This window comes from Dromaius novaehollandiae, chromosome 7 (genome assembly GCF_036370855.1).
Source record: "Dromaius novaehollandiae isolate bDroNov1 chromosome 7, bDroNov1.hap1, whole genome shotgun sequence".
In the NCBI taxonomy this organism is placed as follows: domain Eukaryota; kingdom Metazoa; phylum Chordata; class Aves; order Casuariiformes; family Dromaiidae; genus Dromaius; species Dromaius novaehollandiae.
The window spans coordinates 44,632,402-44,657,028 of NC_088104.1; the positions used below are offsets into that span (position 1 = coordinate 44,632,402).

The window sequence follows — 24,627 nt, forward strand, 5'->3', positions numbered from 1 at the left end:
TTTACTTTATATATTAATTTTTATTAACTTTAAATGTATTTGTAGAGCAAACGGAGGTGTTACATAATACAAATACAGCTACAGGCAAATTATTCCCAAACATAAAGCAATATTGTACAGATATTTCACAGGAATGACCCCACAACATAAAAAAAAATTAACTGTTGTGCACTGTTTGAAATAGCGCTGAGCTGGAGATGCTTTCTGGTACTGCTGGTTGTTTTGTATGCCTGGACCTCTGTGTGTCTGATGAGCTGCAGAGAAAGGAGGAGATCTAGCCCTGGGGGAGGAAGAAGCTATGGCCAAGCAATATGTTTGAAGTTCTTTGTTCCTCTGGCTGCTAATGTTTCACAGTTCAACTAGTTGCTTCTTTGCCACCCTGTCATGCAGAGGGCTCAAGGCCTCGTGGAGGTAAGCAAAGCTTGCAGGAACCCAACTACAAACATAGAGGACCCTGAGGTAGGTCTGAGAGTGGAGCAACACTGGGGAGCAGCTGATGATTTGGAAAAAAGATTCAGTGCATGTTCCCTGGCTTCTCTTCATCTCCAGGCACAGGTACTCACGAGCCCTTGTTGCCCATCAGTTCACTGTAACCTCTGGTGCCTTTGCCAGAGCAGGTTGCTAGCTTGGGGGACCCTCCACATCAATTTAGCAGTGAGTGCTTTAGAAATGAACTGCAAACACAACACGGCAGAGAGCAACACAATAGGGAAAGACTGGGCACAAAGTAGCCTTGGAGCAGAGCCTGTTAGAACAGAAGGGAAGTGGCATTTTTGAAATCCCAGCTCCAAATCAAAGCTGGAAGCACTCTGTACATTAAGCTGATTTGGGGGCTCGGTGTCAGAAGGTCCTGTCACAAAGCAAAATCAGCATCACGAGTTGAGACAGATGGTGACTGACACAGGAGCAGTTGCCTGTGCCCATTGGCAAAATCCTACTCTGTAGTCCCATCCACAGCAAAGCTCGTGCTGTTCCCTTCTCCCAGCTCTGCTAATAAAACCGGTATGAGCTGTGCAAGGAGATAGGCACAGAGTGATCCCTTAGCCAAAGCCTGACTTTTACTTGATACCTCTTGGAAGAAGGGAACAAACCAACAGTATAAAGAATAAGAGGTGGAAGCCTTAGTTTGACATTTCCTTAGCTTGGCATTTCCTTATTTGATGGTGCATCCTAGTGCTGTCCGGTGCTGCTCCATTTCATTCTCCATTGAATCTGGGGTTCACGACTGTGGTGGTGGCACTTTTGAACAGAGGGTTATCGGCCTGGAGAGGGAAAGAGAGAGATCAGAGGCACACCTTGTGAGGCAGTATTGGATTTCTGCATTCACAGCCTTGGTCTGGCTGGCTGTCCAAGCGAGCGTTACAGAGGTGGCTGCCCCCCACCCTCCTTCAAATGGCACAGACACTGTTGGCAGAAGAGCCCACAGGCAGCTCTAGCTCTCTGCAAGGTCCAAGCAGCCCCCGAACCCCGGGTGGCAGCAGAGACTCAGGTCAGCAAAGCTCTGTGTGTTGTCAGGCAGTGGCTGCCTTCGGAGAGGATGTTCCCTTTGGTTCTGACCTCCTGGCTCCTCCTTTCAGCCCAGATGACAGCATCACACATTCCTAGTGTGGTGACTTCCCTGCCCACAGGGTTTTCTCTGGTTTCTCTAGCAGATTTCTCTATTTTCTCCAGCTGCCCTGCTATGGCAGGGCACTGAGGTGAGCTCACCAGGGCATACCCATGTCACGTGTCCTCATGTCAGTGACATGTCATGCCCTGGTCGGCAGGGTGCTGGGCTGCACCTAACTGGACCCAGCTCAAGTGAAGGCAGGGAGAGCAGGGGAGCAACTCCACAAGCAGGGAGAGAGTCTTTGTTGTGAATTCTACCCCGTCGCCAGAAAAGAGGTCTCTTACGTCATTCCACTTGGCCTTGGACTTCTCCTTCTCGAACCTGCGGTACTCCCGGCGGTCAAACAGCTCCGTCAAGAGCCGCCAGATTAGCAGGAGCACCAGACCGATGAGGGCCACGCCGGCGATGGTGCCACCCACAATCAGGGCAATGTTGGGGGGCTCCGGGCACTCTGTGGAAGAAACATAGCAGCATCTCACTGCAGCCTCCTGCAAGGTCAGCTCCACTCCCTGCAGCACTGCTGCTCACAGCTCTGTGCTGCATGAAGGACACAGGTAGGTGCTGACTGCGCTCAGCAGCACATAACCAGACCTGGGCTCTCAGATCTTTGCAGTCAGCAGCAGCAGAAAGGGAATATGGTCTGGGAGTGCAAAGCTGTAGGAGATAGAGCAGCAAAGCCCTGGACACAGTCGTGGCTTTGCAGCCCAGCTGAGTCCAGATTTAGCTCTTTAGTTCAGAGAATCAATGTTTTGCCTTTAATGCTTTAAGGAAGTGGCATAAGCTTGTAGCTTGAGAAGACACAGCAGCATGTGAGCAGAGGGAACTGCACTGGTGAGGAGGAAAGGAGGAGATCTGAGAACCTGGCTTGAGGGGTAGGAATGAATCAGGCCTCTGCGCTGCCCTGGCAGTCATCCATCTAGTGGGTTTCCTGACTGCTTGCATGTGCAGGGCTGTGTTTGGATGGGTGGAAGTGGGACAAGGAAGAGGCGATGCATGCAAGGAAAAGGAACATGCACTGGCTTTTCCGTTTTGTCTGTGGCAAATACACCCCTTGATGTGCCTGTAACCTGCTCTCAAGTGCAGATCACGCCTTTGGGAAGCTGGCCCTGGCAAGAGCAGGCTCCTCTGTTTACCTGCCTGCAGAAGGGGATGAAGAGCAGGATGTGACTACCTTTCGTAGGATCAACATTCACAGTGTATATCTCCTCCCCATCCTCCTGGAACATGCGGAAGGTGATCCAGCAGTTCTGGGAGTCCTTCTCTCTGCACTGCCTGCTTCCTGCTTGTGGCTTTTCAGAAATATTGATGTTTTGGCAGGCTGCAGAGCAGTTCTTTTCAAATGGCCCGCTGAAGAAGGCCTTGCACTCCACACAGGAACTGGAAAACACGTACAGGCATGGCTTTTCTCTGAAGTGACAGGAGTCCCAGGAGTGGTCACTGCATGAGTGCCCAGGCACACTGCTCACGCCTCCCATGCGGGGAGGCATGACAGCCAGCAGGACAGCCGAGTGGCCCCAACGGTAGGCTACCTAAAGGGGAAACCATGGATCCAGGCTCTCCCTGAGGAGCGCTGAGGGACTCAAAGTGTGTGGGCTGAGAGTGGTGCAGCCAGCTTCTCTTTCCCCATACAACCGTTCAGGGACCAGCTGGCCATCAACAGCACCAAACTTATCAATATAGAACCAACCATCTCCTTCAGAAGGGAAGATGTACAGCAGTAATGTCAGCCAAGATGCTGACTTGCCTGTCCCAGCCCAGGGCAGGGAGGAACGCGCAGGATCCTGTGCCCTTGCAGACCCCCACCCTTGCTGGCTCTGTGCGCATCACTCACACATATCTGCCACAGGGCGATGGACAGCCGGGGCACTCTTCACACAGAGGGGGCTGGTAGCCCCCCCTGCATTGGCACCGGTTGCAGTGGCATTTCCCGCGGTTGCTGCACTCGTTCCTGCGAATGTTCAAGCAGCCATCTGTTGACTTCTTGCACTGGCACGCGCTACCCTGGTATTCAGATGTGCATTTGCACTCGCCGCAGTCACAGTACCCTCGCTCTGTGGGGGGAGAGGAAACTTTCAGAACTGGTTTCTAGCTCTTTGCCAAACCTCACAGCTGGGGCACACCTGGAGCTATAACCATTCACCTAGCTGAAGACCAGTGTCCTGCCTGGCAGTCATGACTGGCTGGACTCTTGCCAGTCTCAGCAACTTAAGGCCTCATCTGTTCCCCTACAAGAGAAGTTCATTACAGTATGGCATGGTCTCCAGTGCTGCTCTGCAGGACTCAGATGATCTGATCCATAGGAGAGCCAGGAGACCTCTCAAACCAGATCCTGCAGGTGCCTGTAGAGAACCAGTTTGCAGGGAGCTGCTCTGCCAGATCTTGTGCCTCTCCCTTCCTCCCTGCCATCTTTCTGCATTTGGCACAGGGCACTGCTTGGTCCTTCAAAATCATATATAGGGACAGAGACAGAGGCACGGGTGTCCTTCAGAGGTGTCTTCTCTGGTGAACTGAGGATGGGGGAGGTAGATAAAAAAGCTAGGAGCTGGTCAGGCTCTGCCAGATCATACCACATCCTTGCTTGGCATGAACTACTGTCTTGGGCCTAGGGCTCTCACCTTTGCCACCACACAGGGAACCATTGTGAAACTCGCAGTTCATGTTGTCACATTCACAGAAGGTGCCATAGATCTGCTTGCCAGGCACATCGCTGGTGTGGCAGATGCACTGCCCGCACACACAGTCCCCCAGCCCTGAGCAGATGACGGAGGTGTTGTCCTTTCGGCAGCTGCCTTCCAGCTCCTTGCTGGTCTTTCCTTTGGTATCACACTCGCAGTTCTTCCCAATATAACCTGAATTGCAGCTGCCATAAAAGGAGAAAAGGGAGTCTGGGTCAGTGGCTGCACGAAATGCCAGAGCCAGGAGTAAACCTGCTGTTCCAAGTTCTCTGATCACCAGCCTGGCCAGTAATGCTGCCCTGTGAGCCCTGGATTTGTAAGCGTGCCCTTATACTCTGCCCAGGTACATACACACAGGGCTAAGCTTAGGATCTTGGCTAAGGCAGAGCAAATCTGGGACAGCCCCACTGAAAACAAATGAGTCACCAGGCATCTGCACCAGCATGTGGTTGTGCTAACTGAGTTTGAGCAGAGTGCTTAACCAGTAGGAAACCTCAGAAACATTGCTGTCTAGGCTGGTTATTCGTACAATGCCAAATACTTGCCCGGAAATTATTATTATATTTATAATTTCCAAACACTTGCCAGGAGATCTGAGTGTTTCCTGAGGAAACCCAGTCTTTTCCTCTCTCAGTCTGTGAGGGTGAAGTGATAATTATCTTTGTTTAAGAACCTGCATGAACTGCAGGCCAGAAATGAGGTTTTTATGGAGATTTCTACAGGAAGCTGCTGCTGCTTGATGTATGGATGCCCTTAGGAAAGCAGCAGAAACTCCACCAAGGGTGATAGCTCATAATGTGCCTTGTCACCAGGAGATTAAGCTGCTACTCTCAACAAGAAAATTGGTGAAAAACTTCAAACCTGAGCTGTGACTGACCGTCTAGTGTAAACATCTCTGCTGGGCCCTCGCCAGGCCTCATGTTCTCCAGGCACAAATGTGCTTGGAGACACCAAGCACAGCACACAGCTGCCCTTGGCTTGGCGCATCTACCCTCCCTCAGCACTTCCCCAACTCTGGCAGCATTTGAAAGAGCATTGTCAGGACACAGAGTTTACCTGCAAATCCCACAAACAATACTGCCTTTCCCACTGCAGTCTTTCGGGTCACGCTGTTCGCGGCAGCTGCAGTTACAGTTGCTGTCCAGGTGAACAGTAAGTGTGTCTGTGAAGCCCAATGGTCGGATGGTGAAGGACTGGCTTTTGATGCACTCCTTTGCTGTGATCTTGACTTTGAAGGTGACCTAGAAGATGCAGGGTAAAAAAGGAAAGGGAAGCACCGAAGGTCAGCAGGTAGCGTCAGTAATCAGAGAGGTGGTATCAACACACATGTCCAGTGCACACCAGAGTACTGGATGATCCCACTGTCCTCTGGCTCTGGGAAAACCACTTCCCAAAACATCTCACCTCAAAGGACTGGCAGTGGCATTTTACAGGAGCACAGGCTGTGGAGGGCCACCCTCTTTGCATTTGACCCCAGCAGCTCCTCACAGGCAGGACATTCCCCCCAGGAAGTGTGGGCAGTCCCAGTCTGGGCATGTGCCACTGGCTGCTTTGGCCAGCCCAGTCAGACTGCCCCGAGTCACAGCGCTACCCTTCTACCCCCGGAGGGGTACCCTGCTCCATAGGTCTGCTTCTGGTGCCCTTTCATGCCTTGTTTAGGGCCAGCACTACAGCAAAATGTCTAAAGATTAGTAGATTTGGAAATACTGGAATGCAGCATTTTGGGCACTCTTGGCCTTAAATTCACATGAATAAAAAGTCTGGAGCAACAGACTGGATTTCTTTCTGCCATTAAAAAGAGAACATGCCAGCATTGCTCTAGGAAACATACCTCATCATTTATCTTAACGTTGTCACACTGTCCTCTTGCTTCATCAAAGACTGTCTTGTCTTTATTGCATATGGAGTCATATTTGATATCTAGGACATCTGACAGAGTGGAGTGGTCCAGGATGATTCGCGAGGACAGGTTCTGTGAGGAAACGGTGGAGAAAGTGCTGTCAGCCCAAGAAGAGACTAAACCAAGGGAATGTGGTTTAGTGCAATTCATCCTGCCACACAGGAGCTGCAGGTCAGTGCTTCCCTGTGGGGGAAGCTCTGCTGTCCCTCTGGCTCTAGGGATGGGTGGCAGGGAGCACCCCGAGCTGCAGCCTCAGCTGCTTCCTCGTGGGTTGGGAAGGCAGGCAGCAGGACTGGAGATGCTGAAACTTCTTGCTTGCTTGTGGGCAGAGGGACTGAGCGTGTCCTGTTCTCAAAGCCCCAGGCTCATCGGCTCTGGCGACGATGAGGATACGTGATTGGAACTTATCACAGCTCCAATCCCTGTCGGACAGGCAAAGTGTGTCTTTAGCTAACACTTACATTGTAGGCCACTTGGATGAGTTCAATGATGTTGCTGGAGTCTTCGTTCAGTTCCCCCACTGCTGACTTCGGGATCATTTCACTGAGCTTCTGCCAACAGACAGCAAATACGTGAATTGTCTCCCCTAATGCGTGACAGTGGAGGACACAGCAGATAGTACAAATTGTGCTTGGCCCAGTGCAAGAAGCCAGTGGTGGGAGGACACACACAGCCATTTTTGTTCTCCTGGGGGAGGATGAGAGGCACCTGGATCATTCAAAATCTACTTACTTTATAAACATCCACCATTTTACTGGTGACGGCAAAAATGGGCTGAATGTTATTTTCGGCGAGTTTTTGGACCAGCTGGCCGACAGATGGGTAGTCCTGTTTGAGGAAAAGGATGACAGCTTTCAGTTCAGACTCTTTCATCAGCAGAACAGAGAATATTTTTGGTTATGTAGCCTCTCTGTGGTCCCAGCATGGTCAATAGTCTGTCACAGTGAGGCTGCCTGGAGGTTGTCTCAAGCCCAGCTCTTCTGAGATTAACTATCCTGATAGAAACCTTGTGGTCTCAATATCAGGCTTTTCTGTGACATTGCTGTCTATGGGAATGATGCTGGGATAACACACAGAGGAGCTGTCTCTTGAAGGCAGATGTCTCTGGTTTGCTTGTATTACCCAGGAGGTCAGTTCAAGGCTTTTGCTGATGTGGTCACTCTAAGGAAGACCAGATAGAGGGTCCCAAACCGTGATTCATTGCCTGATGCCCAGCAGTAACAGAGGCATCAGCAGGGGAGCCCGACACTGTGAGATGCAGCAACTCCACACCCAGGCCACACTGCATCCACGGCCCTGTGGCCAGTTACCAGGACCTCTGCGAGGGCTGGTGGCTCCTATTGCAGATGTGACAGGCAGGGCCAGTGCCCATGACTGGGATGGGATGAGTTGCCAACACAAAGAAAGGGTGTGGAGCCACCAAGCAGCCCCTGCGGAAGTGGCACTTTGGTCTTGCATCTTATCCAGGATACTTACAAACTCATTGCTCTTTTTGTACATGTTATTCTCCAAATGGCACTTGCCATCGTTGGGGGTGAGGATGGCCCCAAGTTTGCCATCGCCAGCGAAGTGGAAGCCATCATCGGTAGCATACACCAGCAAGCGGGTCACGTTGCGCCAGCCGATCAAGTCCTGAAAGCAGCACGGACAGCACTCAAACCTGTCCCTGAACAGGGCTGGGGGGGTGATGGGGCCAGCCAGGCATGGCACAGCCTCAGGCTTCATCTGTGGCTGACACGAATGCGTGGCCTTTTCCAAAGCACAGTAAATCCTCACATCAGCCACGTGCACAGCTGAAGGCAGACAGGCCAGAGGAGGCAGGTCACAGATTAGAGACAGAGGCTCTGGGGTTCAGAGACTTTCTCTGTATCCCCCTATTACAACCTGCTCTAGTGCTGAATTGGGGTTTTTACATGGATTGCAGGTCTGAAAATTTAATGGGCCTGGAGAGAGACAGAGCCAACTCCTTATGGGCAGGACTTGAAACAGTTAAGCATCCCCCATGTCTGTTGAGCAGTTATACTGGCAGTGAAAAGGATGCAGGGCAGCCCTGGCCACGGCACGAAGGAAAGGACTCACCCCACACACTGCAGCCTGCATCATTGCGTCCAGCCCCCCCTCCGGGGCATCCAGGTTCCCAGAGATGAACTGCTTCCCCACTTCGCTCTCAAACTTTTTGGCATCATCGGTCAGTGAGAGAATGTGCTTGAAGGCAAAGGGAGGCTGGCAGTTCTTGTCCTTGTTCGGACAGGGGTTCTTCAGCTTCTCCGGGTGTGTGTTCACAAAGGGCAGCACTGTCTTGTCCACAAAGGAGCCGAATCCTAGGGTGTTGGGGACCAGCAGTGTTAGGAGGAGAGGTGGGCAGAGACTGCATGTGTGTCCCTGCAGGGCAGGGCAGTGCAAGCCACCTCTTGGCTCCAGCATGGAGAGCTGGGTGTTTGTCCACGCACCGTTCCCGAATGGCCCATCCCTTGCTCTGGTGGACTCTCCAGCCTGGTGGAGGACAGGTTATGCTGCCTACTGCCTGTGTCCCGCTCTTCCCCTGTGCTCCCCTCTGGTCTTGTGGCTCCTCCTGGTTCAAAGAGGCCTTGCCAGGGCCTCGTGCTAAGGAAACACTCACCTATGCGGCGAGAGGAGGTGGTGGTTTCCAGTGCTCTGAGCAGTTCCCCTCCCAGCTTCTTCACGTTCTCCAGGTCGTCCAGCATGGAGTAGGAGAGGTCCATGAGGTAGTAGAGATCAATGGGGTAACCCATGGCACGACGAAAGCTCACGTCAAATGTAGCAGGCTGGCCTGCAGGACAGAGACACCACAGCCCCAACACCAGGGTCAGATGCTCTGCTGTGTCTCACATCTTGCCCCGTCTCACCCCCCTCCTTGGAGCCTCCCGTCTTTAGAAGGAAATCAGGATGAAGCATGGCCTGCAGCATGCTGCCGTGTCCCTGCACAGATGGGAGGGCAGCCCTGCTGCTGGGGGAGCCCATTTTCTCATCTGCCCTCTCTCAGGAAGGTTTTCCTATCTCCCCTGCATTGCGCCTTGTTGGGGATGTCTGGCTTTTTGACTCCCTGCCTGCTGATCACCTCTGTCAAACAGCTCGTCTCTCCTGTGCTGTTCTCTTTTCTCCCTCCTGTTCCTATCAACATTCTCTGTGGCTCTTATCTCACTCTCCCCCCCCCCCCCCCCCGCAAATTCCCACTGTCATCATCCGTGGCCATTTCTCTCCGGCCTGCGGAGCAGGTCCAGCAGCAGACCAGAGGCTGCTGTGCTTGGGTTAAGGGGGAGTGAGAACGCAGGGTTCCCCCACTGTCCATCTGTGCTCCCTGTGCCCCCAGGCTAACTCCCAGCTGCTTATTCCTCAGGGCACTGCGTTCGGGTGCCCAAAGAGCGAGTCTGGACAAACTGGCCGTGGCTTGTGCTGGAACCCATCAGCTGCAGGCTGGCTCACCAGCACCCTTCAGCCCAGGCAGGTTTGCTCTCCTGCTCACCCAGCTCACACGTCCCTCCTCTGTGCTGCCTCCACTCCTGCCTGCCTCCATGTCACCCGCCAGCCCCTGTCATTCAGCCTCCCTGGGGACCTGACTTACCTTGGCTGCCCCATCTCTAGTCCTTTCTGCCACCTGTCCAAGTGCTCTCTATTTCAGGCCTTCACCCAGTTGCTCCCTTGACTCCCCTAGCAGACGGTCTGCCACCTCTCCCCAGCTCCAGTTTGCCAGCAAGTGGCCCCAGCCAGGCCAGCTCCCTCTCCTGCAGACCCTGCCTCTCCTTCCTCAGTTCAGCCAGCTTCCTGGCTCCGCACTTCTGCCTCTCTGGTGCTACAGCTGCTGCCTGTAACCCAGCCCCGTTTGCCCTCTTGGCTTCTGCTCTCAGGACACTGCCCATTTCTTCTGAAGAAACCTGCCTTCCTCCCTCCGCAGCCTTCTCCTCCTCCCACTGCAGTAACAGAGCTGTCTTGCCTAGGATCCCTGATTCCCCGCTGGGATCTGCAGGGAGCTCTTCCCTCCTGGTGCTTTCGCACTCACTCCCACCACACAGGAGAGCCACGCTGGAGCCTGCAGAAGACCACAACCTGCCTCTCTGCTTGTGCCCCCTTATCTCCAACTGCACTGTGCCTATGGCCTGCCAGGAGTGTCCCCCTCACTTCTGCTTTGGACCTCTGCAATCCTGTCTCTCTTGCACTCTTCTCAAACTACCTTCTAGATGAAGCTAAGAGCACATTTTTTTCCATCCCTGTCCTCTCTCAGTTGTCACTTGTCTTCACCTCCTCACCCATGCCTTTCTCCTGGGGCTCTTGCCTTCCCTGAGCGATCATGCCGCCTTTCCTGCATTCTCCTCTCCCCTCTGTACTTTGTGTCAGGCGATCTTCCCCATCCACACAGGTTCAGTCACTGTCTCGAGGTGGACCGCTCCTCAGTCTGTTCCAGCACAACTTTTCTCAGCCTGAGAGTGGTCACTGAGTTCCCCTGCACTGATGAACTCCTGATATCAGCCACTTCAGTTCTGCGTGAGTAACATATGCAACAGCTATTGGCCAGCTCCGGTTGCTACCCAGCAAAGACTGAGGGATGAGCTGAAAGACCATTACGGATGCCAGGCAAACCATACCTATCCTTAATTTCAGGTGCACCTCTTGGGGAGTCAGCTGTATCTTGTTGCTTAAGGCACTGGCTTTTGTCGCTTTAATTTCGTTGACTGGAAACTCAATGTCATCAGGTGGGCATCCCTTCTGCTCCAGCTGCTGTATGGTGTCGCAGCGGATAGAGTCTGGTTCTCCGGCTTTGGTGAAATTCTGTGTGTTGCAAAATCAACAGGAAAAATCAGAGGAGTGGGAGGGAAACAGACATGTTATGAGATGATCCAGCTCCCAAACTACATCTGCTATGGCTCTGAGTCATTGATGGAGCAAGGTTGAAGGGGTCCTGCCTGTCAGATCCCTCTTGGCCCCATCTACCAGGTAGGGCATGAAACACCATTTTGCTTTTACAGAGCAGGTGAGCATGCAATAGTGTCCGGCAGAGGACAGACAGTTGCTCCTGCTGCCTACCAAATGGTCATGGGTGCTGGCAGCAGCATGGGCACAGGGGCCACGATCTCCTTCCTTTGCCGCTTGCTGAGCCTTGGGTCACTCTCTCTGGACCTAAGGCAAGATGGGAGAGATGGGAAAGACTGGCTCACCGCCACCAGCAGGGCTCAGCCCCAGAGCTCCTCTGCCCCAGGGCGAGACAGTGGGACACAAGCTGGGATGCTGTCCCCTCCCTCTACCACAGGGCATGGCCCCGCTAGCAGAGCGGGCAGGGTAGCACCTCCGCTGGTAGCTGATGGCATGAGAGGATACGCAGACCTACCGGCTTCTTGCACCAGGCACAGCCGGGGCCGGACTGGATGCAGTCCTTGCACGTCCCCACCTTGATCTTGGGGCACTCCATGGCAAAAGCTGAAATGGAGAGAAAACAAAGATGGCTTGCTGGGGCACCCTTAGAGAGACCCAGTCTACAGCGGTGGCAACCGCAGGGTGCTCTGACACCCAGCATGAGGCACCCGTGCTGTTCTGCTGGCCTGAGCTCACTCTGCCTATAACCCCCCAAGCCCTTGCAGCAGGCACTGTCGGAGCCCTCGCCAGCATTGCTGTCCCTTGGCATCTGCGGGGCAAAATGCCGCCTTCCAGCCTAGCAACGCAGGTGCTGGCACCACGCTGTGGGCTGTGCTCATCCTGCCAGCAGCCCCAGAGTGCGAGGGGCCAGCGAGCTGGAGGCAGGGCTGCTTGCCTGCTGGCTGTGCCCTGGGAGCAGCTGGGCTGGCTCCAGTTAAGTCCTACCCGTTGGGAGCTGCCACATGTGGGATGCTGGGAAGGGTAGGGCTGACCCTGCGTGGCATTCAGTGTCACGTTCACACTGTTTCTCCCCCTCTGCCACTGTTTTACTGCCCACATAATGTGCCGGGAGGGAAGGTGGCAAGGAAGGCCAGGTAGGACTCACCTGTGGTCAACAGCAGCAGCACCCAGGTCACCACCAGCAGCTGGAGGTAGCAGTCACGGGGCATTTTCTGCAAGACAAAAAGCAGCCCAGCACATTGGAGCTGCAGGGAAGGGAGCCCTCGAAACGATATAGAAAATGGCTGAAATGCGTCACCATCTTCCCCATTCACACAAGTTCAAGTCACTGTCTTGAGATGGTCTGTCTTCCCCATGGTGGTGCTCATGCCAGGTGGATGCACCGTTCCTGGGCTTGCAAAAACCCAGCCACCCCACCGCAAGGAAGTTTCCCAAGGCTATGACACTGCCACAGCCCGGAGCTGAGCACAAGTGAATCAGCCCACCAGGACCAGCACAGCGACCACCCAGCACTGCAGCTTGTGCAAAGAGCCTGCACTTGCTCAAGCCCCACCAAAGCACTTTGGAGAGCCTAGTCCATGCCAGTGGGCATGCAAAAGAGCTCCCAGGTCCTGGGAGGCAACTCCTGTCCCCCTTGTTATTCCTGCAGGTCTCCATGCCATCTGAATGACCTTGCCCAGGCACGACTTCTATAAAAGACATAAGACTTGTATAAAAGATCCTGTTCGTATTCTTTAGTTACTTGTCCAAGGTCTCTCTTGTTTGCTGGTGACCATAAAGCCCCTGAGTGGATGATGCCTGGAAGCCAGGGCAGCATATCAGGGAAACACCACTCCTCCCTCCTCTGCTACTGGGCAGAGAGGGGGTCTGTGGCTGAACGGGTGTGTGGGCTGACTCAGGATGGGAGCACTCATGCTCCTACAAAAATAAGTTGATCTGCAGTTAAATATAGCTTTTGGACTAAATGTGGAAGTCAGTAAAGCAAGAACTTACACTGTATCTGTACATTTAGTTACACTGCTGCATAACTTGACGTACTCTTCATCCAGACCTTTTATACATGCATACATGCACACTCATACATACATTTATTTAATAAATAATTAATAGTTTTACTAATTATCATTTAATAAATAATATAATTATTTACTAAATAATATATTTATATATTATATATAATGTTGGAAAATGTCCAATGACATGTTTCAGTTTTACCAGATGAGAGTTTTTTCAGCTTTTGCATCGAGCTACTTTTGAATGGAAATTGGAATCAAAATGAACAACAGAACAACAGAAGCATTTCTGTTAGTTCCCTAGCAACGTATGCTAGGTAAATGGAGAAAAGTATATCAGTATACACCCCCACTCTGCTTTCATGCTATTGCCCGGTTTAACTTTAAATGAGCTGAACTAGTCAAAAAAGCCAAAATGATAGAAATACTCTTTCTTCCCCTACAGAAGGTCTTGCTGCTCTGAAGGATGGGTGACGCATTTCAGTGCCGTCTGGATTCAGCCCTGCGACTTCAGCTGGTGCCTTGTGTTTGCGCACGTGGTGGCTTCCACAGTAAGCAGAAATTGCTTGGATATTATTTTTACAAGGAATGTGAGTATTAAATTATAGTGAGTATTAAATTGTAGTAAATTTAGGCCCTAACTTAACTCATCGATATTTCTGTCTTAGCCGCTGTCATTTTAAAAGGGAAATGTGTGCTTCGGAGTTGATACGGGCGACTCCGGCGCGCCCGTGTCTGGCTCTGACTGTGCATGTCCCCATCCGCATGCAGAGGCAGCTGGTGGAGCACGGGGTTTTCTCCGCGCTCCCACGCTCGGCTGTGCCGTGAGCGCCCCGCTCCCTTTGGGCACCCGCTGCCGGTGTCGTGCAACAGCTGAGCTGCCCGAGGACCAGAAGGGACCCTTGGGCGCGGGTGCCGACGCCGATGCTTCCCCCAGCGGGAGCAGGGCCACCGCCGTGTCTTTGCGGTTGTACCCCGCACAGCCGTCCCCCCTGCCAGTGGCCTCCGGGCCACCCGGTGGCTGTGACTTCCTGCGCTGAGGTTGTGCTCAGCGCTTGCCGCACCACGTGGGCTGCACCGCAAGGTCTGACACAGGGCGTCCAAACCGGGCGGCATTTCCCCGCCTGAAAGAGGAACTCCCCTGGCTGCCCTTCCGCGGGTGCTGCCAGCGCTCCCCCGCTGCAGGGAGGGCGGGAGAAGGGCCATGGGGGTCCCAGGGAGGAAAATTGGGGCCCGGCTGGCTGTGGCCCAGCTCCGGCCAGCTCCGAAGGAGGCTCCTTCCCGTGGAGGGAACGGGGGCAGAGCTGGTGGGGAAGTGCTGAGCTTTTCTTGCTGAAGGAAATGATGCAGTTTCAAATCCAGATTGAGAAACTTTGCATGAGTACTTACTTTCTTGCCTTGTGGTTTTGCCAAGGTCAGATTTCACCCAGTTTGCACCCCTCCCTCCAGTTCTCCTCCTCTAAAAAGGGGCACTCCCCCCTAAAAAACAAATGTGGGAAGAAGCGTGAAGGGAGCACGGGTTCCCAGCAAACAGAAAAATAGCCATCCAGAAAGTTTCCTCTTTCTTACTGGGGCATAGGAGCCTCCACGCATCTCTGAGCCTGGTCCTCTCCTGTCAGAGAGGTTCAGTGGCCTTTCTTGGGTAATACTTGCCACATCGCCCTGGCAAGAGTTACAGGGGGTGACTGCAGGTGGACATACCCACAGGGGCTGCCACCACCGGCCACGGTCTTCTCCATGGCCTGCCAAGGGCTTGCTGCAGCGGGCACGAGCCAGGAGGACGGGCACATCTGAGTCTGTACAGAGCTGCTGTGGCACGTATGCTACAGGGCACGGGTCATTTGTGTCCTAGGAATGCCTGTCTCCTCTTGTCTCCTTGGGAAGGCCAACGGAGGGAAGGGGAGAGGCTTCCTCTAGCGGCATTTTGTAGGGTTCAGCTTGCCAGCATGGCTAGTAACAGGCTGGCTCTCGCACGAGAGCACAGGGCAAGGAGAAAGGACAGGGTGTTGGCATCAGACCTGTATCATGCTCTGCTCTGCGGGGGTGGTGGTGGGCCAGGACGTGATGCTGTGGGTGTGGGGGTTTGACCAGGGAGCTGTGGAGGCAATTGCACAGGTCCTACAAGTGTGCACAGAAGGACTCCCAGCACGTCCCCCAGTACCCCTCCAAACTCCTCAACTGCTTGCTATCCTAAAGCCACCGCTCCTGCTGTTACACTAGTGTTTTAAAGCATGATGGAGATCTTGTTCTTCACAAGCATTTTCCTAGTGCAAGTTGTCCTAGATGCTCACACTGTTCGCTTCTTGCCCTAGGAGACACGTCTCCTGGAAATTTATGCTATCCATACAGGTGGCTAAATTATTTTCAGGGATCACCAAAAATGCTAGGTGGAAAGTAAGCAGAATGCAGCATCCCAGACCGTGTCAGAGGACATGGTGGAGGTCTGTTTCTCCTATTCGTAACTCGCTGAGGCAGGAGCAAGTTGGATTTTAAAACCGCATTGGTCGGGCTCTAGGGCTAATATGAGACCACACCTTTCCTCATATGGCCACCTTAGCCTGCACAAGGAACAGTGTTTTTATGATGGTGTTGATGAAATCATGGTCATTAGCACTGTTGTGTCTCGTAAGGGCTTGCTCCCAGCATAGCCAAGGAGCAGAGTTGTGTCCCGGCAGAGCAGTGTCCACCCTTACGGCATGGACTCACACAGGGAAGTAAGAAAAGAGGAATTTGTTGAAAGAGGAAAAAGGAATAAAAAAGCATAAAGGAACAATGAGCACTGCCCTTTTTAGAAGTATTAGACACAGCATGAGAAAAACAGGTCATAGGTTTTGAAATAGCTCTTACATTGCCCTGAGCCACAAATAAACACTCCCTGGTTCCCTGCAAACATTGACTGCCCTGCCCCATGACTCTGCCAAACAGAGGGCTGAGCTTAGCAGCTACCAAACTTAACAGCTCTGAATAAAAAGGAAATGAGAAAACAAGAGAAACCTTCAAAAGGCATTAAGGCCAAACCAGTATATATGGCTGCTCAGATCTGTTTCTGAGGCATAATGATTTTTTTTTAGCTCATCAGCCACTGTAAGATACCCGACACATTAATAATATTGCAGGTCAAGAATGACACTGGTCAACTGTAGACCATCTTCCTTGAAAAAGGTCTGTTTTTCTCCTGAGGGTAGAAAGAAGAACAGTTGCACTCTTTGAGCTAGAGGAGTCTGGTAAAAAGGTTTGCGGAGAGGGAAGGTGATACATAGCTGTCATTTTCTCTCACAAAGTGAGGTTTGCAGAGTAAAGCCCAGCTGTGTTATGGGCCTTGCAGATGTGACAGGACCCTTCTGGCCCATTAGCAAACCTGTCTCCTCTAGCACTAGCTGGCTTCCATCGTTGCTTATGGCAGAGTTGGTCTGGATGTAAAGATTTGCAGCCATAGGAAGCCCACCCTGTCCCCCAGCAGTGCCAGGGGACACAGCCCAGCTGCCACCACCCCTGCGGACACAGCCCAGAACCTCACGCTGCTGTGTCTGGCTGTGGCCAGCCTCTCGTGGCTAAAGAGAGCCCTCTTTCAGAGACACCTTCTGGGGACCCAGCTCTTTCACATAATCCATCACATCCTTTGGTAAGTTTTTAAGGGCATCGTCTATCTTCACGGTTGAAAAGTCCCACCAGCCTCTAGTCTGCATGGGTCTGGCTCCAGCTTCAGCCATGACATCCAGATCACTGAAAAAACTCAGAGATCAAAACTCTTTCACCTCTGTAGATCCTTACAGGTCACAACCTAATCACCACCTCATCAGCTTCTTAAGCTGAAAGGTCGAACAGCCTCAGTCTCCTGCTGTAATGTTTTCCAGTAACCACTGTAATGCTTTTCCAGCGTGTCAACAACCTCCTTGAAGTGTGTACAGCAGAGCTGGATGGTTAGAAGACCACACTGAGCTGACAGTGGACTCAGCTCCATGGGATCCTGCCTGGGCTGTGCGAGCAGCGAGTCTTTGGCTCCCCTCTGAGTTACTGATTTCCCCAAATGGGAAACATGCAGCCTGTTCCTAATAGAGGAACTTGTGTTTAGCTATTTTAAACATCATGGTAAGGTGTGAACTGAGCCTGTGTCACAGCATGGTCTTCATCATTCTTTAGAAGTGATCAGCACTTGGGGTTGTTGGCTGGCCGGACACATTTGTGTCACCTCCAAATTCTGCCAGCACTGTGTGAGCTTATAGAAAATGGGTGAAAGCTCTTAAAACAGGGTGGAGAGCAGGTGCCTGCTGGACCCCCTCTATCCAGGCTACATGGCCCTGAGCGCTGACTTCGATCACTCATGTTTTAAGGCCGGCTATTTGCGATGGAGGGGGAGTATGCACGGCGTTGTGTATGCAGCCTGGGCACCCTGAATACTCCTCTTCAGCATGGTTAGCTTCCCCAGCCGGACTTGAAAGATCTTCCAACAGGAGCGCCACATTTCTTGGCAAGACCTGCTTTCTGTACAACTATATTTATTATTCTGTTTACTGTATTTATGGCTTTCATTTGATATTGAGTGTTCCTTGTATCTGCTTTGCCCTGAGTTTCTCCTGGACTAATTTCAGGGTCACTGGCGGGGAGTTTTCCAGGGCAATCAATTTTCCTCTTGACATACTAGCACAGCACTGATGTTGCCCAGTCCTCTAGTTCTTTCTTAACTTTCCAAAACGTATGAAATACTAACAGCAGTGGCTCAGAGACACCCCCACCCAGGATTTTAAGAATATTGGGTGGAACTGATGTGGTTCTGCTAATTTAGAAAAGCACTTGCTGATTAACGCCTGTAGTTCCCCCACCAGAGAAACCCTCCCAGGCCTGCAGTAAGCCGCAGCTGCTTCTTTCAAGGTAAGACAAATGTTTATTTCTTTTCTCTTTCCTGCAGTATTAATGGCTATTTACCCTCCCCACCTTTGTAAATACTACTAGTAGAGATCTTTTCTGATACAAATGCACTGAGATGCAGTGGGAAAAGGCATTTTCCACGACTTGGCAGTCAGCAGCTTATTAGAAGCACCCTGGGCCTGGGGATGCAGAGAGCGTTGTGATGCTGTATGGCTGCAAAACCCTGCGAGCAGCAAGAGAAGGGACTCAGGACCAGGAAAATGGTTTCTCTCCAAGTAAGAACTACCAGTGCTGAGAGGAGGGAAGAGCAAAGCTTCCCGTAGAGTCTCTCCCTCCCTTGTTTCCTGTAGCGGTCACATGATTGACACACTAAATGTGCCTAAGTAGGCTCCATCACTTCCACAAACCATTGCCTAGAGCTGCCTGCTGCTGCTGAGCTGCTTCTTTTCTTTGTTTCCACAGGTTAAGTACTATTTTAAAAGGTGAAGTAAAGGCCTGTGCATGTTCCCCTGCTGTTTTTTGCCTCTGTGTAAAGCTGGCCTAGCTCTGGGGGAGTAGAGCTGCTGCAAGATGAAGGTATCTATCTTCCGAGGAGGACGTAGGAGGGCGTCTGGGGGAGGGAGATAGAGCTGGAAGCTGCTCTATAAAGATGTGGGAAGTTTGAAGACCTCCTTTTGGGTGAAAGGATTCAGCTGCGTGAGCTCAGGACTGCAACCCTCAGGGTCTGGCTGCTCTGCAGAGGTAGATAGAGTAGGTGTAACAGGAAAAATGTTCTTTGTTCGTATAAGTTATCTCCTGCCAGGATTCACAGTGGTTGCATCTCTCTCCTGCTTCTTACTGGGACACCTAATGCCAGCTTTCTCCCTCAGATGGAGGACCAGTCTATAGCTGTGCACATGTTGACTGCCAAGTTGTGGAAAAGAAGCCTGGAGCTTCTTATATAGGCAGCGATTTAAAAAAAATCTGCTCACTGGGATTGTGGGGACTACCACTATCCAGTCTGGATGAGCTCCTCCAGCCCCATGTGCCCAAGATTTCCAAGTATTTAATTCCTGCTGCAGTGCCAAAGCGTAGGGCAATGGTGAGGCAGGCTGAGACCCTGTGAGCACCTCATGCTTGGCTCTTGATGTACCATGCTGCAGGCTATAGGTTCATGGTTATAGGTTCATATCATTAAAGAGAACAAATATTCAGTTACAACTGGACTAAAAAACCTCCCAGACCCCACAAGTAAAATGGGAACCTTGACACATGCTCAGCTGTGGCTGCAATTGAGTTCTCTACCGTAGGGTTCGTTTTGTGGGTTGGACTCGGAGGCTAATCCTAAGTCCTAAACGTGGTTTCTTTTCTCCATGCAGGAATGTAAGCACACCCTGATACTAGGAGAGAACAACGGAAGAAAGCTTACCACTTCTTTTTCTTCTCCTGTGAAGGGAAATTATTCACTGTTATGTGGGTAGATGTGTGTATGTGTGATTCAGGGTGACTTTCAAACGGAACAAATTGGGCTTCTGCTTTTGTCTACCTCCTTACAGCGGTCAGAGAAGGGTAAAACAGGTTTTCTGTTTGATTACCTGCATTAGCAGTTCAGACTCAGCCTGGCCCCAGCAGAGTTTACTCCGACCCCCTTTGCAATCTCTCCTTCGCTCAGTCCTGTGCCTGTACTGCACTGGCCAGCCGTGGCCCCTCAGCTGCTACTGGCAGCTTTTCCCTAATTCCTTGGCAGCCTCTCCCTTTGCGTGTCCTCACACGGTGCTGGAGCCGGGAGGGTATTTGGCTGCGGCTGACAAAGCCGTGGGGCGTTTGCCGACCAGCAGAGCCTGCCCGTGGTGAGCGGGGAAGGTACCTGGGCGCCAGGTCTGGGGGCTGCAGGGCTGTGGCCTGCTGTTCCCTGCTTGTGGTGCCCCAGCTTGGTCTCCGCTCTGTTCCCTTTCATGGAAACCCTCTTCCCCAGATGTGGTCTGCCCGTGTTTTTTTTTGTTTTTTTTTTTAAATGTAAAATAAGACAAGGCTTCTTCCTAGCAGGAGGTGTTGGAGGGCAAGCACGCTAGTTCAACCCTCAAAGCAGGGAGACTGTAAATAGTCCACCCTCCTGCCCTGGTGCCAGCTCCCGGGGCAGGTCAGCCGCAGACCCAGAGCCACGTGCCAGAGTGGGACACAGATGCTGAGCCAGAGAGCAGCCCTGCTGAGTGGCGGGGGGCAGACGAAGGGGCCTCCCTGTGCCAGGAGGGGTGCAGGGGAAACCGGACCTGAAGATGAGGTAGGAAAGCAGCAGAGAGCTCAGGGGACCCTGCAGTCCTGGTGGTGATGATCACAAGTCACCTTGGCAGGGAACGAGAGGCTGGAAAGCACTGTGGTCTCCACGGCCATTGAAAGCAAGAGGGGGACAAGCAGCATAGGAGACCAGGGAGAAACGAGATGATGGAGCAGAGGTGCACAAAAGCAGCCAAAAGGGTGCTGTAGCGGGGGCAAAGCTGGGTGTTAGAGGCTAGGAGGAGAAGCAGCATCCTTAAAACACCTGCACCTGAACCATCACATATCAAGAAGTCATGGAAGGCTGTAGCCTGAAGCTGTACGGAGGTGTATGCGCAATTGTTTCCATGTTCCCTGAAATCGGCCACCTCTCAGATGCGGCTGCCTCGCTGGCTGCGAAGGGAAAGGGAGCTCTGAGGCACAGTTCACCCAGCCAGGGCTACGAGGTGGCGGCGGGGTGAAGAGGCTGCACCCCAGGCCCGGGGTCCTATGTATAAACTGTTGACTGCTGGGCTGCGAGCTCCTCGCCATGCCTTGGGTGGCTCCAGGCACCCTGTGTGACAGACGCCCGGGACTGGGGTGCCGCTTCGCAGGGAGCCCTTTGGAGAAGCCACCAGAGAGCTGAAGGGTGTTATGTTTACGGAGCTTCTCTTGCTCGCCCTGTTTGGTAAGTGTGGCATGGCTTGGTCATGGAAAGATGCTCCTAAAGGGTTTGCAAGCCAGAAAATCCGAAGGCGACCTCGGAGGAAGCACACAGGGAAAGGCTGGGTGCTGTTGTCTCGCAGGCTCGCAGAGGCTGCAGGTAGGGAGCAAACCTTGTGCATCCCAGCGTTTACAGGGGCGCTGGGCTCAGCGGAGCCGAGGGCAGAGTGGAGGCGCGAGGCATCTTGCAACGCACTGGGATGTCTCTGAGCCCCTGGGGTCAGGCGGATGCAATAGGTCAGGGCAGGTTTCTTTCCAGCGGGTGCTGCACAGCACGGCGAAACGAGTCAGGCTTTATAAATAGGGTTGAAGGGGAAATGTTGAGGCTTGCAGCAATTTCACTGCTATAAATAATAGACAAGCATTCAAAAATGGAGGTGGGTCTTGCAGTCTTTTAGCCACAACTCTCCTTTGCTGCGTTGCTAAATATCGATGTTTTCTTGCAAAGTGGAAGGCTGCAGTCTCATGCCTAGTATCTGAATAAGCCTCTTTGAGTGCTTGTGTCGTCTGTTTGCAATGGTGAGGTGCTGCTAGGTGCAACCACCGATGCCTTGATGCTCTTGGGATGCTTCCTCAGTGCTCCAACGTTTCCATACGTCCCTGGCACTGTGCCACCCTACAGCCGTCCTGCTGTGACGGAGACGCTGGGCATCGCAAGCAGCAACTGTGCTGCTTTTCTTTCATTCTGGGTGGCCCCAGCTTCTGTGTGCTGGATATAACGAAGCTGCGTGGTGTATAGCGGGGAAGGGAAAGTGGATGTTACTTCACCTGCTGCCATTTCTTCTTCTGCTTAGTTGTGCAGTTCTGGTAATTTCCATGAAGGCAGCAGCCACGCACAGGCTTTCCCTCTGCCTGAGGCACCGATATGCCAGACCTTACAGAATATGACACAATGTGTATATATGGGTTTATGCATACATATGTATGCATACAAAAGTCTATGTTTGTACCTCCCTATATGGGGCCTTGCAGGGTCTGCCTGGAGCGCTGATCCCAGTCTCCTGTTGTCACTGCTCCTGATGTCCTGTGGCACTTGTTACAGATTAACCAGGGATGTATTTACCTAAATCTGCCTTGCTGAGTCCTGTTCTCTTCTTGTAAGTACAAATGGTCGCAATGTGGACAAGTATCCTAGAGTCACAGAGATCCTCCAAGCTGCATCTGCCACTTCCTACGCTCCCACCGCAACCTCTGGTCCAGGCGCAGGTTAGAAAAGCAGGGCGATGACTGCTCAGGATCCCTCGCCAAACCGCCGGCAGTGAAAAGCTGCTTGCTCTCAAGATGTGTTTGTGTGGGGAGCGTTTTCCTTCCAGCAGCTGCAGGGCGTTTAGGGGAACAGACCGTGGGATGAATGCTCTCCGGTGCACTTCGCAAGCCTCCAGGCCCTGGGGCTTTCCAGACATTTGGGAGCAGTGGTGCCCGTTTCTCGCGTCTCCAGCTGCTTTTCCAATGATGTGAGCCTTGCAGCCTCCTCCCAGCAGGCACCACCCGCCCCTTTCAGCGATGGCACCACAAGCCGGGCTGCTCGTCCCTAACCGCGTGGACACGCATGACCGAGCCTCCTGCCTGGACATCAGCCCCAACCGCTGCACTGCAAGTGCCGTGAGAGCTCGACATCCAGCCCAGGACACTCGTCCTGAGCAACCTTCGCTGCGGCGCGATCCTAGCCCAGCGGGTCATGCGGGAATCGCTGGCTACGGGTCTCAGTGTCGTGTTGTATGGAGGTGACAGGAGGTGTCACCACTGTCCCCTCCAGCCTTTTGGACAGTGAATTGAGTTATTTGTTTCTCTGAGAAAATAAGTCATTCTGTACCACGCTCTTGCACACCCTGAAATCATTTGCAATAGAAATAGCAATGGGATGGAGGGCACAGGCAAAGTGCAAAACCACTGAGCAAAGCAGGATGTGACAACCATGGCAGAGCAATACAACACTTACAGCTTTCGCACACTTTTTAGAAGTCATATGCGCCTGCATGAGCTGTAGGGTGAGATACCTCTGTGAACGTTCACACGTTTGCTTTTCATCTGCCTGAGAGGCTGGGAGTTGGGTCTGTGGCATTTTCAAATGCATCAGAGCCAGAGGTCAGTGTGGTCTTAAACAGCCTGAGGCTGAAATTAAGAATAACTGTTCTCTCCAGCCTTTCCATTACACTTGGGCTATATTTCATGTACCCTAAATTTCTTCTTTGCTGCGTTAGACAGCAAACTTTTGCCTATGTAAAAGAGACTTTGCAAAGCACTTGCTCTCGCCCAGGGTTAGTTTGCCTGCAGTGGTCTGTCATCTTCCCAGCCTCTGCGAGGGGACAGCCTGCCTGCCCAGGACACGAGTGTCCCCAGGACAGGAGGCCTTGCCCCTTCCTGCTCTGGATTTTCAGTCAGTATCAGCATATAATTTGGTGTCAGGTGAAGGGGGAGAAGAGCAAGGGGCTCGTCCCCTCCTCTAGCTCTTCTTCCAGGGCTCGCGTAGGCAAAGGTACCCTAATTTAGCAAGTCCCGACGCAATGTGAATCTGGTGGCAGGCAGGGGTCCCAGTGGCACTGCCACTGACCCCTTCTTATGGCAAAGCCGGGCTCGTTCCCAGGTACGAGCTGTGACAGAGGAAGGATCTGGGCTCTCAGGGGTTCGGGGCTGGGTTCTGCCCCGCACCCGCATGGCGCGTAGGACGTCGGGGAAGGTCCCGCGTGTGCACTCGCGCACACCAACGTGATCGCGTGTCGGAGGTGAGACCGAAGCTGAACTTCCCAGCAGCTGGACCCTCGCGGCACTCACGCCGCGCCCCGATTCAAGGGTTAGTTCCTTGTTCCCATATGAGCTGTTACATCCTGCAGTTGCTTTGCATGTATCTGTACGCTAGCGTCAGAGTCAGCCCAGAAGGGAGAAACGCTGTCTGTTTGTCCTCCGACATGCAGGACCCCACCAAGACACGGAGACAGCAACTGTGGCCCGCATATGCCCTAAAAGGAGATTTCCCAAGCTTGGGGCGAATCCTCCTTTCATCCTCGCCGGGGGCAGAAGTGGGTCTGCTCTAAAGCCAGGTCAGCCCTCGCAGCCTGCTCTGTCGCCAGTTCCTACGTGGGCGGCTGATGCCAGCCCGCCGCTTCTGTGCTGCTGGCTCTCCCGTCCACCCCTCGTCCCAGCCCTCTCCTTCGGCCGTGCTCGCCGCGGCGGCTGCGTCTGCCCCATGCTGCTCTATGAGCCTCCTCGGCAGCCATTTCCACCTGTGCCGAGGGATGCGATGGGGCACCTCAGGTCAGCGCAGCAGCGAGTTGTACCCTCTCTATTCTGGTTTCCAGGCCTACAGGAGGGTGATGAAGGTGCTCTGTTGGGTTGGACACCCTGCACTTCAGTAACAATCTGCAGTTCCAGGCTTACTTCTACCCCCAAAAGCAAAAAAACTACAGATCAGTCAAGCCTGTCTTCGCAAAGACTGTGCTAGATCAACCATCACTTTGAAAGAGTAAGGAAGGAGCACTGTGGCAATGCACTGACCTCCAATAAACATCTAAGGACTCAAGTGTCCACTTCTCGAGAGATTAGATCAAACAGTATAAAAGAAATTCATTGGAAACACCATAAGCATGCAGACTTCCTTGCCCCCCGGCTGCCTCTTCCTGAAAAGAAGGAATATTTATTATATTCACCTTGCATCAAGTTGTCTCCCGGGCTCCTTCGTTTCAGGGCTGTGGTAAAAGTCGGTCTCAGCTAGCTCTCGAGTTCCTCCTGCTTGGCTGGAAAAAGTGGTCGGTCATCAGGAGCTCTGCGAGGCGCTCTGATCTTTTC

At 52.7% G+C, this 24,627-nt stretch overlaps 2 protein-coding genes across 4 annotated transcripts in view; one reads left to right on the plus strand and one right to left on the minus strand.

Moving 5' to 3' along the window:
- Positions 1 to 24,495, plus strand: part of KMO (kynurenine 3-monooxygenase) — a 43,127-nt gene extending 18,632 nt beyond the window's left edge. The window contains exons 16-18 of one of the 3 annotated variants that reach the window (XR_010390077.1): positions 13,469 to 17,892; positions 18,352 to 18,465; positions 19,248 to 24,495. Coding sequence is in view for 1 of the 3 variants with exons in the window: in XM_064515431.1 (XP_064371501.1) it covers positions 13,469 to 13,486 (18 nt within the window). In the remaining 2 variants the exon portion in view is untranslated. Of the gene's footprint in view, positions 1 to 13,468; positions 18,466 to 19,247 lie in introns of those variants that run through there. The other 2 variants (XR_010390076.1, XM_064515431.1) reach the window with 2 other exon arrangements.
- On the minus strand, positions 1 to 24,627 carry ITGB2 (integrin subunit beta 2). The gene is made up of 16 exons (XM_026107440.2): positions 24,489 to 24,627; positions 12,156 to 12,222; positions 11,526 to 11,614; positions 10,786 to 10,969; positions 8,805 to 8,975; positions 8,264 to 8,505; positions 7,661 to 7,816; positions 6,917 to 7,012; positions 6,646 to 6,735; positions 6,116 to 6,256; positions 5,341 to 5,525; positions 4,225 to 4,469; positions 3,441 to 3,660; positions 2,781 to 2,986; positions 1,894 to 2,060; positions 1 to 1,262 (listed from the first exon to the last, which is right to left on the minus strand). The coding sequence occupies exons 2-16, from the start codon at positions 12,217 to 12,219 to the stop codon at positions 1,197 to 1,199; spliced, it is 2,322 nt and encodes a 773-aa protein (XP_025963225.1). The 5' UTR covers positions 12,220 to 12,222; positions 24,489 to 24,627; the 3' UTR covers positions 1 to 1,196.

What these genes read in the sequence shown, in the direction of transcription:
- ITGB2 (XM_026107440.2), bottom strand. Translation starts at nt 12,219, where the DNA reads ATGCCCCGTGACTGCTACCTCCAGCTGCTGGTGGTGACCTGGGTGCTG. An exon ending in TGCAGGCTGCAGTGTGTGGG is followed by an intron (nt 7,817 to 8,263) that starts GTGAGTCCTTTC and finishes TGCTGCTTTCAG; the next exon opens with GACTTGATCGGCTGGCGCAA. An exon ending in GAATGTTGATCCTACGAAAG is followed by an intron (nt 2,061 to 2,780) that starts GTAGTCACATCC and finishes TTTCTTCCACAG; the next exon opens with AGTGCCCGGAGCCCCCCAAC.